Source organism: Vipera berus, assembly GCF_964194415.1.
Source record: "Vipera berus genome assembly, chromosome: W".
NCBI lineage: Eukaryota > Metazoa > Chordata > Lepidosauria > Squamata > Viperidae > Vipera > Vipera berus.
Genome location: NC_138210.1, coordinates 73214699 through 73226535, shown reverse-complemented (window position 1 = coordinate 73226535; position 11837 = coordinate 73214699). Strand labels below are relative to the sequence as shown.

At 49.6% G+C, this 11837-nt stretch overlaps 1 protein-coding gene across 2 annotated transcripts in view; it reads left to right on the top strand.

Annotated features, from left to right (window-relative positions):
* The window catches only part of LOC308676173 (transmembrane 9 superfamily member 1-like), an 11886-nt gene extending 198 nt beyond the window's left edge, over positions 1-11688 (top strand). Inside the window, exons 1-5 of one of the 2 annotated variants that reach the window (XR_014028277.1) lie at positions 1-793; positions 3661-4468; positions 5381-5654; positions 7122-7768; positions 10957-11688. The exon at positions 1-793 is cut by the window's left edge and continues 198 nt beyond it. Coding sequence is in view for 1 of the 2 variants with exons in the window: in XM_081341929.1 (XP_081198055.1) it covers positions 470-793; positions 3661-4468; positions 5381-5654; positions 7122-7515 (1800 nt within the window). In the remaining variant the exon portion in view is untranslated. Of the gene's footprint in view, positions 794-3660; positions 4469-5380; positions 5655-7121; positions 10256-10956 lie in introns of those variants that run through there. The other variant, XM_081341929.1, reaches the window with a different exon arrangement.
* Positions 11689-11837: the final 149 nt, after the last annotated feature.

Genomic DNA, 11837 nt, shown 5'->3' with positions numbered 1-11837 from the left:
TCTTCTAGTCCAACCCCCCCCCCCCCCCGCTCAGGCAGGAGACCCTATACCATTTCAGACAACTGGCTGTCCAGTCTCTTCTTAAAAACCTCCCGCGGTGGAGCACACACACACACCCATTTCCGAAGGGCAAGCTATTCCCTTGGTCGATTGCTCTCGCCGTTAGGGAATTTCTCCTCAGTTCTCGGTTTGCTTCTCTTCTTGATTAGTGTCCATTCGTTGTTCCTTCTTTTGCCCTTTGCAACTAGTTCGACCCCCTCATCTTTGCCCAAGCCCCTCAAATACCGGGACGCTGTTATCATGTCTCCCCTGATCCTTCTGGGAGTTGAAATCCACCCCTCTCAAAGTGGCCGAGCTTGAGAGACGCCATTCCCAAGTTGCTTACTGGAGAAAATGACTCTCTTTCCCCCCCCTCCACCCCAGCTCTTGCCCCCCCGCCCCCCGCCCTTGATCCCAAATCCTCCCCAGCATGGCTCCTTCTCCTTTCCTCGCCCTCCTCGCCCTCCTGGCCTCCTTCCTTCCATTTCTAGCCGTGGCCTCGTCCGAGACTCACTATCAGCAGGGATCCAAGGTGATGCTCTACGTGAACAAAGTGGGGCCTTACCACAACCCCCAGGAGACCTACCATTACTACCAGCTCCCCGTCTGCTCCCCAACTCCCATCCGCCACAAAAGCCTGACCTTGGGGGAAGTGCTGGATGGGGACCGCATGGCCGAGTCCATGTACGAGATCCACTTCCGGCAGAATGTCGAGACGAAGATCCTTTGCAAGAAGAAGCTCTCCCCGGATGAGGTAAATCCGCGCCCCCCCCCAAAAAAAAACGTGGATTGCGGTATGAAGGGGTCCCTGGTGCAGCCTGAGCGTGGCTGGTTTTCTTGCAGACGTTTCAGGGCCCAACTAGGGAACATCATCAGTGCTAGAAGGGAGGAGGAGGAGGAGGAGGAGGAGGAGGAGGAGGAGGAGGAGGAGGAGGAGGAGAACTAATGGATCCTTGGTGCTGTCTGAGCTTGCTTGCTCTCTTGCAGACATTTCAGGACCCAACTAGGGAACATCATCAATGCTAGAAGGGAAGGGGGATTGTGGAGACAGGAGGAGGAGGACGACGACGACTGTGGGGTCCTTGGTGCTCTCTGAGCTTGGCAGTTTCCTTGCAGACGTTTCATGACCCAACTAGGGAATGTCATCAGTGCTACAAAGGCAGTAGGGTTTGCAGAGGAAGAGGAGGAGGAGGACGGTGGGGTCCTTGGTGCTCTCTGAGCTGGGTGGTTTTCTTGCAGAGGTTTCATGACCCAACTTAGGGAACATCAACAGTGGTAGAAGGGAAAGGAGGAGGAGAAAAGGAAGAAGAGGAAGAAGAAGAAGGAGAAGAAGAAGAAGAAGAAGAAGAAGAAGAAGAAGAAGAAGAAGAAGAAGAAGAAGAAGAAGAAGAAGAAGAAGTACTACTACTGCTACTACTACTACTGTGGGGTCCTTGGTGCTCTCTGAGCTGGTTTGTTTCCTTGCAGACGTTTCATGACCCAGCTAGGTCACATCATCAGTGCTAGTAAGGAGTGCTGTTTGCTGTCTGTTTATATTCCGGTGTCCTGCCTCCCTGCAGGGGAGGGGGCCGGTCTTAGGCACCCTTTGGTGGGGCTGTTTACCGATGGCTCTGTGGCAGTTTCTTGATTCGGGTATTTTTTTATTTGACGGTTGGTCTGAAGGCGATCTTAGTAAGGCCACATCTGGAATCCTGCATCCAGTTTTGGTCACGTGACCCAAAAAAAAAAAAAGAGGTTGAGACTTTGAAAGGAAAGTGCAGAGAAGAGCAACTAAATTGATTAAAAGGCCTGGAGACTAAAACATCGGAAGAACGCTTGCAGGAATCGGGTACGGCCAATCTAGAGAAAAGAAGGACTTAGGGGGGACACCATAGCAGTATTGCAGTATTTGGGGGGGCTGTCACACAAAAGGGGGGTCCACCTATTCTCCAAAGCACCAGAAGGCAGGACAAGCAGCAACGGATGGAAACTCATCAAGGAGAGAAGCAACCTGGAACTAAGAAGAAACTTCCTAACAGTCAGAACAATCAATCAGCTCTGACTGAATGGTGGGGAATGGAAGGATTTATACTCCTTGCAGACAGCTGGTCATTTGCCCTCTTGTAGAGAGTCGTTGAGGCCGCTTGGAGGTTTATCTGTGTCCTCAGGGTCCACCTGAGTGGTGCAAATGGGTGTGAAGCCTCCTTGGCTGCCGGACGTTTGCTGCCCTGTGTCCTCATCCTGCAGCCGAGCGGTCTCCACCCCCATTTGTATCATTCAGATCACCCTGAGGACACAGATAAACCTCCAAGTGGGCTCAACGACTCTCTAAAAAGAAGGCAAATGACCGGCTGTCGGCAAGGAGTATAAATCTTCCATCCGTTCCATTCAGTCAGAACTGAAGAAGCTTCTGGGATGAGAAGTGAAACATCGAACCTGTTGTGATTCCGTGTCAGCCTGCGATCCCGGTAGTTTGAGTCTGGGGCAGGGGTAGGCAACCTTGTCTCTTTTATGACTTGTGGACTTCAACTCCCAGAATTCCTGAGTCAACATGGCTGGTTCAGGAATTCTGGGTGTTGAAGTCCACAAGTCATAAAAGAGCCAAGGTTGCCTATCCCTGGTCTGGGGAATCGGAGGAGGAGGAGGAGGAGGAGGAGGAGGAGGAGGAGGAGGAGGAGGAGGAGGAGGAGGAGGAAGGCTCTGATGAACTGCAGGACTGGCAAACTAATGAAGAGGCTGGTCCACTTGTGATCAAGCTGAGAGCCAGCTGCGCTGGGAAGCTGAGTCAGACTCGGAGGATGCACAGCTGAGAGACCTCAGAGATGCTCGTAAACGTAGACAGGTCACACGAGTAGGACAGAGGGAGGCAACGGGGCGACTCCAGGGGAGGAGGAGAAAGCAGTGAGAAGCCACGCCTTGGGGGCTGTATAACAAAAAAGGGAATGTGTGGGCAGGGCTGGTTGCTGGAGGCAACCGTTTGCAAAGAACTTCAGTGTCAAGAGATCGTGGTCTGTTTATTTTGCCAGTGAGTTATTTGTGCTCCGTTTGGGTTTTGGACAAGGTCTTCGTTGGAAAAGGTTTCTGTTGCTTTTCTTTTTCTGAGACAATTATCAGGTCTGTAACTCATATAAAAAGGGTTTGTTTTCCAGTCTACTGTTAAAAGAGGGGGTTGTCTTTGTGTAGTAACAAGGACGTACGTAGGCCGGGAAAGAACAGAACAAACGAACAACAAAGACCAGTTGCCTCCTGAAAAAGCACCTTTGGGACGACCAAGCCTAGAACAGGGGTCTTCAAACCTGGCCCTTTTATGACTTGTGGACTTCAACTCCCAGAATTCCTCAGCCAGTTGAAGTCCACAAGTCATAAAAGGGCCAGGTTTGAAGACCCCTGTCTTAAAACATGCTGGCTGAGGTATTCTGGGAGTTGAAGTCCACAAGTCCTCAAAGGGCCACGTTTGAAGACCCCTGACCTAGAAGATTGCGAATCTTCGTAGAATTAAGAGAGTTGGTGGCTTCAACCTCTGAGGTCTGGTAGAACTCATATTTTCTTTCAGCTCCGGGTTGACTTCTCTTCCTTCCTTCCTTCCTTCCTTCCTTCCTTCCTTCCTTCCTTCCTTCCTTCCTTCCTTCCTTCCTTCCTCAGGTAGAGCGCCTCCGCCAGGCCATCGAGGAACTCTACTACTTTGAATTTGTGGTGGACGACTTGCCCCTCCGTGGCTTTGTGGGCTACATGGAGGAAAGCGGCTTCCTGCCGCATACCCACAAGATTGGCCTCTGGACCCACTTGGACTTCTACCTGGAGTGGAACGGCGATCGTATCGTCTATGCCAACGTCAGCGTTCGCAACGTCAAACCCACCAGCTTGGACGACATCCAGGGCGTGCTGCCCGTCACCTACACCTACAGCGTCCATTGGTCGGAGACCAGCGCAGAACGTCCAGGGGAACGCCGAGGAAGCCACAGCGGGGACGACGGCTTCTTCCCTCACACCCTGGAGATCCACTGGCTCTCCATCATCAACTCCATGGTGCTGGTGTTCCTGCTGGTGGGCTTTGTGGTGGTCATCCTCATGCGGGTCCTCAAGAACGACCTGGCGCGCTACAACCTGGACGAGGAGGCCTCTTCGTCCTCCTCAGGAGATGACTTTGACCAAGGGGACAACGGGTGGAAGATCATCCACACGGACGTCTTCAGGTTCCCGGCGTATCGCAGCCTCCTCTGTGCCGTGTTGGGGGTGGGCAGCCAGTTCCTGGCCTTGGCCACCGGCATCATCGTGATGGCCCTGCTGGGCATGTTCAACGTCCACCGACACGGGGCCATCAACTCGGCCGCCATCCTCCTCTATGCTCTGACCTGCTGCATCTCTGGCTATGTGTCCAGCAGCTTTTATCGCCAGATCGGTGGCGAGCGGTGGGTCTGGAATATACTGCTGACCACCAGCCTTTTCTCCGGTGAGGTTCCATCTCCTCCGGTGTTTGGAGGCAGTCATCCATCACTTCCTTTGGGGTGGTCCTTTTCCCTTAGCAAAAAGATAGGGATGCTCTAGCCCTTCTTTATGGTACATTTTATTGGGAGGACTTCTTCACAGTGCAGCAGTTTGGAGAATGACAGCTCCTTTATGACTTGTGGACTTCAACTCCCAGAATTCCTGAGCCAGCCGTGCTGGCTAAGGAATTCTGGGAGTTGAAGTCCACAAGTCATAAAGGGTCCGTCATTCCCCATCCCTGTGCTAGTGGCAAATTTTGAGGGTTCTCTTCTACGGTGGAAACTCGCGAGCAGTGATTCCAAGCCTTGGCAAGGAATTCTGGGAGTTGAAGTCCACCCATTTTAAAGCAGGCTGGCTGGAGAAATCTGGGTGTTGAAGTAAACAAATCTTAAAGCATGCTAGCTGGGGAATTCTGGGTGTTGAAGTCCACCTTTGTTAAAGCATGCTGACTGAGGGGTTCTGGGAGGTGAAGTCCACACATCTTAAAGCAGGCTGGCTGGGGAATTCTGGGTGTTGAAGTCCACGCTTCTTAAAGCATGCTGACTGAGGGATTCTGGGAGGTGAAGTCCACCCTTCTTAAAGCATGCCGACTGAGGGATTCTGGGAGGTGAAGTCCACCCATCTTAAGGCAGGCTGGCAGGAGAATTCTGGGTGTTGTAGTCCACCCATCTTCAAGTCGTCCAAGTTGAGAAACACTGCTCTAGGATGGATGGATGGATGGATGGGTGGATGGATGGATAGATAGATAGATAGATAGATAGATAGATAGATAGATAGATAGATAGATAGATAGATAGATAGATAGGACAGACAGACAGACAGACTGAAAGAGAGATAACAGCCCTGTTTTTCTCTCTCCTCTTCATCCTCTGAGCAGCTCCCTTCTTCCTGACCTGGAGCGTGGTGAACTCCGTCCACTGGGCTAACGGCTCCACCCAGGCCCTGCCGGTCTCCACCATCTTCCTCCTGCTGACCGTCTGGCTGCTGGTGGGCTTCCCGCTGACAGTCATCGGCGGCATCTTCGGCAAGAACCGGGCTGCGCCCTTCGACGCCCCCTGTCGGACCAAGAACATCGCCCGGGAAATCCCCGCGCAGCCCTGGTACAAGTCCACGCTGGTGCACATGACCATCGGGGGCTTTCTCCCCTTCAGGTGAGACGCAGGGGGTCCTCGACTTAACGGCCAGAAGCGGGAGCGGAATTTCCGTCGCCGAGCCAGGCGGTCCTTCGGGCGAGTCCCGCCTGATTTGACGACTCTTTCGGGCCGCGGGAGGTTTTTTTTTAAGCGAATCCCTTTCAGCCCAGCTTCCCCCGTTGACTGCGCTGGTCGGAAGGCCGCAGATGGCCACCGCGTGACCCTCGGACACGGCAGCCGTCGTAAAAGGCATCACTAGCCGCCAAGCGCCTAAATTTTGACCGGGTGGGTGCGGCTGCGACGGTCATCCGTGCAAGGGCTGGGTGCAAGTCCCTCCTTCCCCTGCTGTTGTAATTTCCGACGGGCGCTGAAGGAAGGGTTACAAGTTGAGGACCACCTGTATCGTTGTGCTCCAGTGCCTTGACTTCCCCCTCCCCCCTCACTGTTTCCTGGTGATGGAAAAAGGGGGGGTGTCAATCCCCCCTGCCCGTTGCTACTTCTCCTTAGTGTGCCCTCCTCACTCTAGAGCCGTGTTTCCCAACTCCCAGAATTCCCCATCCAGAGTTACAGTTAAAGGAAGGAAGGATATAGAAAGAAGGGGAAGGAGGGAGGGGGGGAGGAAGGAAGGGGAGGGAGGGAGAAGGAAAGGAGGGAGGGAGAAAGGAAGAGAGAGGAAGGAAGGAGGGAGGGAAGGAAAGGTGGAAGGAAGGGAGCGAGGAAGGGAGGGAGGGAGAAAGGGGAGGGAGAAGAAGAGGAAAAGAAAGGAAAGGAAAGAGTAAGGAAAGAAGGAAGGAAGGGGAGGGAGAAGAGAAGGAAAGGAGTAAGGAAGAAAATGAAAGGGAGGGAAGGGGAGGTAGAAGGAAAGGGAGGGAGAAAGGAAGAGAGAGGAAGGAAAGAAAGGAAGGGGAGGTAGAAGGAAAGAAGGAAAAACGAAGGGGAAGGAGAAGGAGAGGGAGGGAGGGAGGGAGGAAAGGAAAAAGGGAGGGAGAAGGAAAGGAAAGGTGGAAGGAAGGAAAGGAGGGAGTGAGGAAGGAAGGGGAGGGAGAAGAAAAGGAAGGGGAGGGAGGAAGGAAGGAAGGAAGGAGAAGGAGAGAGGAAGGGAGGGGGGAGGAAGGGAGGGAGGGAGGAAGTAAGGAGATGGGAATGAGGAGAGAGGAAGAAAGGAAGGAAGGAGATGGGAATGAGAAGGAGAAGGAGAAGGAGAGAGGAAGGGAGGGATTAAGGAAGGAAGGAAGGAAGGAAGGAAGGAAGGAAGGAAGGAAGGAAGGAAGGCCGGCCATCACAGTGGGATTCCGAAGTTGGGATGCCATGGGGAGTCGTGAAGCCTGGCTGGGGAATTCTGGGAGTTGAAGTCCACCCACCTTCCAAGTTGCCACGGTTGAGACGACCCCCTTTTGGACACTCAGAAGGAAGACGCCTTCCAGGCTGAGCCCCCCCCCCAGGATCCGTGCCCGACTCTCAGCAACTCCCCTCTTTCCTCCGCAGCGCCATTTCCGTGGAGCTGTACTACATCTTCGCCACCGTCTGGGGCCGGGAGCAGTACACCCTGTACGGCATCCTCTTCTTCGTCTTCGCCATCCTGCTGAGCGTCGGGGCCTGCATCTCCATCGCCCTCACCTACTTCCAGCTCTCGGGCGAGGACTACCGCTGGTGGTGGCGCTCCATCTTGAGCGCCGGCTCCACTGGCCTCTTCATCTTCCTCTACTCCGTCTTCTACTACACCCGTCGCTCCAACATGTCCGGCACGGTGCAGACGGTGGAGTTTTTCGGCTACTCGCTGCTGACCGGCTACGTCTTCTTCCTCATGCTGGGCACCATCTCCTTCTTCGCCTCTCTGAAGTTCATCCGTTACATCTACGTCAACCTGAAGATGGACTAGGCACCCTTCCGTGGGCTCCTTTGTGGCTCGGCCGGACGTGGTCAGTCCACGGACCACGTCCGGCCTTGCTTTGGGAGTCTCTTTCCGGCCGGCTTCTCCAACCGAGCTCGGAAAACACCGGCTATTTATGATTCGTTCCTTTCTCGGCTGGGCTTTGGGTGGGAGTCCCGGCCTACCGTCGTGGTCCTCGCTCAGCTGCCACAAAACGGGACCACCGGAGCAGCCTCAAGTTCTCTCCTGCTGGTCAGGACAGGTAGCCAATCAGCGACCCTCCGACGCGTCCTCTAGCCAATCAAATATCCTCTGCTACAGGATCCTCTCTCCTGCCTTTTTAAAGTTAAAAACTGCCTTCCTGCATTGAAATGAATTGCCCGCTGGTAGGAATGGGAACAATTCGAGATTTTTCATTTCTCCCCCACCCACCACCCGGCTTCAGTTCAACACACACATATACCTAGATGTTTAATTATTATTATTTTTCCCCTGTTGATTATCAGCTAGAAGCTCCAGACTTCTTGATATTTCATTATTTTTCGCCTGTTGACTGTATCAGTTCAATGGATAGAAGCTACATTAACACACATATTCTCAGATATTTTATCATTTCCCCCCCCCCACACACACACCTGTTGATTATCAGATAGGAGCTACATTTCATTCAATACACATTTCTAGATATTTTACTATTTTTTCCCTGTTGACTTTATCATCAGTTCAATGGATAGAAGCTACAACTGGCTCAACATTCCTAGATATTTTATCATTTTCCCCCTGCTGACTATCTGATCAGTTAAACGGATAAAAGCTACATTTAGTTCAACACACATATTCTTAATATATTTTATCATTTTTCCCTTGCTGACTATCTGATCAGTTAAATGGATAAAAGCTACATTTAGTTCAACACACATATTCTTAATATATTTTATCATTTTTTTCCCTTGCTGACTATCTGATCAGTTAAACGGATAAAAGCTACATTTAGTTCAACACACATATTCTTAATATATTTTATCATTTTTTTCCCTTGCTGACTATCTGATCAGTTAAACGGATAAAAGCTACATTTAGTTCAACACACATATTCTTAATATATTTTATCATTTTTTTCCCTTGCTGACTATCTGATCAGTTAAACGGATAAAAGCTACATTTAGTTCAACACACATATTCTTAATATATTTTATCATTTTTTCCCTTGCTGACTATCTGATCAGTTAAACGGATAAAAGCTACATTTAGCTCAACACACATATTCCTAGCTACTTTTATCACGTTTTTCCCTGCTGCTTATCTGATCAATAGATAGAAGCCAAATTTGGTTTCCATATACATTTCTAGGTATTTTTCCCTGTGGTCTGTATATATCAGTTCAAGAGGTAAAACCTATGTTCTGTTCAACACACCTCCCTTTCCTCTAATGCATTCCCTCTCTCCCCAGAGGATTCAGAAAACGCGAACACGTTTTCATCTCGTTTCCCCCTTTTTTTCCCCAGCGTTATTGTTCAGCTTCAGGAAGAGATCCCAGCTAGCCATAACCGGGCACTTTCAAACCTGACCTAGCATAGAAGGAGAAGGATCAACAGGCTGATCCTCACCCAGATCAAACTAGGTCCTGATAGCCCAGAGACACGTTTGAAGATCAGAATTCAGGAGAATTTGACTTGGTTGGGACAGCCCTAACCCTTTGGGGTTAGCTTTCCCAGGCTGCTATGGTCCAGAATATTCTGAATTTCGCACTCTTAGGGCTGATGGGAATTGTGCTTGGAGAGCAACGGGGATTCCCTTCAACCAGGTACCATTTTGGCGAAGAGAAATAAAAACTCTGCTTTCTCCCTGTCGGAGGGAATTGGGAGATTCCGTGAAATTTGGGGTGGGGGTGGGGGCTGCATCCAAGCTCTGGTTTTAATTTCGTGCAACTTTTTAAGGGCCACCGACGAGATTGGTAGAAGTAATCGGATAATTGTCTTCAGGGATCTGTACAAAGGATTTGGTGCAATGTTTTTTTCAAACTCGGGAGCTGTAAGATGTCTGGGACTTCAACTCCCAGAATTCCCCAGCCAGGGGAGTTCTGGGAGTTGAAGTCCACCCATCTTTACAGTTCCCGAGTTTGAAAAACACTTAATGGGTTTCTGCTGTCGAATGTCGTCACCTGGTTAAATGATATCGTTTGTCCTCCGTCAAACGACTCTTTTCACTCTTTCACTAAGATGTTTTTCTTCCACACCTTTTCCTCACAAGGTGTCTGGCACTCTCTCCCAGGACAGGTGAGAGAGAAAAAAAAATCCCGTCTCTCCCTACCTGGGCGAAAAAATATATATATTATATTAAGGGGGGAAAAAGAAGTATATATAAGGAATTATGTATATTAGCAAAGGGTTGAAGTTGGGTTATTTTTTAATTTGACATCTCGGTTTTGCGTTTCTTTTTACAGATCTTGAAGTTAAATTTTATTAATAAAAAGGAAATGGAAAAAAAACTCACAAAAACAGCCCAGATTCTGCCTTTTTCTCTACGCTGCTCTGTTCCGTCTCCTGCCTTTCGAACAGGGGGTTGCTGGGAGTTGAAGTCCACCCGTCTTAAAAATCGCGATAGCGGTTATACGGGTAATCCTGCACGACCACAACTGAGCCCCAAATTTCTGTTGCTAAGCGAGACGGTTGTTAAAAGTTGAGTTTTGCCCCATTTTGCAACCTTCCTTGCCGCCCTTGTGAACAGAGTCGCTGCCGTTGTTAAGCTAGTTCAGATGGTTGTTCAATAATAATAATAATAATAATAATAATAATAATAATAATAATAATAATAATAATAATAATAATTAATTAAATTTTTATACCGCCCTTCTCCCGAAGGACTCAGGGCGGTGTACAGGGCAATAAATATCAAAATGTAAATACAAAAGTTAAAGAGTTAAAAGGAATTAAATAATTATGCCCAATATAATACAATAATAAAAGTGTGTTAAAACTAAATCCAACCCCAAACCCATCAGACCAGGCCAGATTGTTCAAATAAATAAGTTTTTAAATCGCGCCGGAAGGAGCGAAGGTCGGGGGCCATCCGGAGCTCAACCGGCAAGCGGTTCCACAGGTCCGGCTGAATGAATCCGGCTTCCCCATTGGCTGCTTGGTTTTGCCGGAAGGTTGCAAAAGGGGAGTCACGTGAACCTGGGACGCTGCGACCGTTGTTAACTGCATGTCAGTTGCCGAGCCGCCGAATTTTGATCCCAGGGATGCGGTGTGTGAAAAAAACCGTCAAAAGTTATAACCACCGTTATAATTTTGATAGTCCCTAAAAAAGGAACGGCTGTTAAGTTGAGGCAGGTATTTGTAGGATCAGCGTCTAAGAAGGGTTTAATAATTCGTTAATTAATAATTAATAATTATCATTAAAAATAATAATCGTTAAAAAATTGGTTACCCCTTTGTCTCCCCTTCACAGACACCCAAAGCCCCTTTACGAACCCGAAGTCTTCTGCAAACAGTTGCGAGAAACCGCAACTCATAGATTTAAAGCTGATTTAAAGCTGATTTAAAGCTCGGTAGAGCTTCCGTGCCCAGCCGCAGTCTACCTGGGTCCCTCCGTCATCCAAAGAAAAGGCTCGCGGGAGGAAAAGGAAGAACTATCTGAGCGTCGTCTCCCAACACGGGCAAAAAAAAACAAAATTTTGCGAATTTGCAGCCGGGCAATACCCAGATTGCCAAAAAATTGCACGCTTTGGATCTTTGGATGAAATAAAATTGGGCTCATCCCTCCACCCAGCCAAAGAGCTGGAGAGCCCTATCTTCTCTAAGGGAGAAGCAGATGCCTCTGAGCATGAGCAGAGCGTTTCCCCTGCCTGGCGTCCCTTGCCAGGGAGTCTTGGCTTGATGGGTTGGGTGGTTCCAGTGGGTTTTTTATTGGGCTCAGCCTCCAACCCCATAGACGAGGAAAGAAACAGATTTTATGCCCCTATCTAACAAGAGAAGCAGATGCCTCTGAACATGCGCAGAGTGCTTTCTCTAACTGGCCTCCCTTCCCAGCTGCTCTCAGCTGGCCGGGTGGGTTGGGTAGGCGCTCAACCTCCAAGCACAGATAAGAGGGAGGGAGGAAGGAAGGAAAGAAAGAAAGAAAGAGAAAAAGGAAGAAGGAAGGAAAGAAAAGAGAAAAACGAAGGAAGGGAAGGAAGAGGAAGGACGGATGAAAGGAAGGAAAAGGAAAGAAAGAAAGAAAGAAGAAAGAAAGAAAGAAAGAAAGAAAGAAGGAAGGAAGGAAGGAAGGAAGGAAGGAAGGAAGGAAGAAAAAGAAAAAAAAGGAAGGAAGGAAGAGGAAGGAAGGAAAAG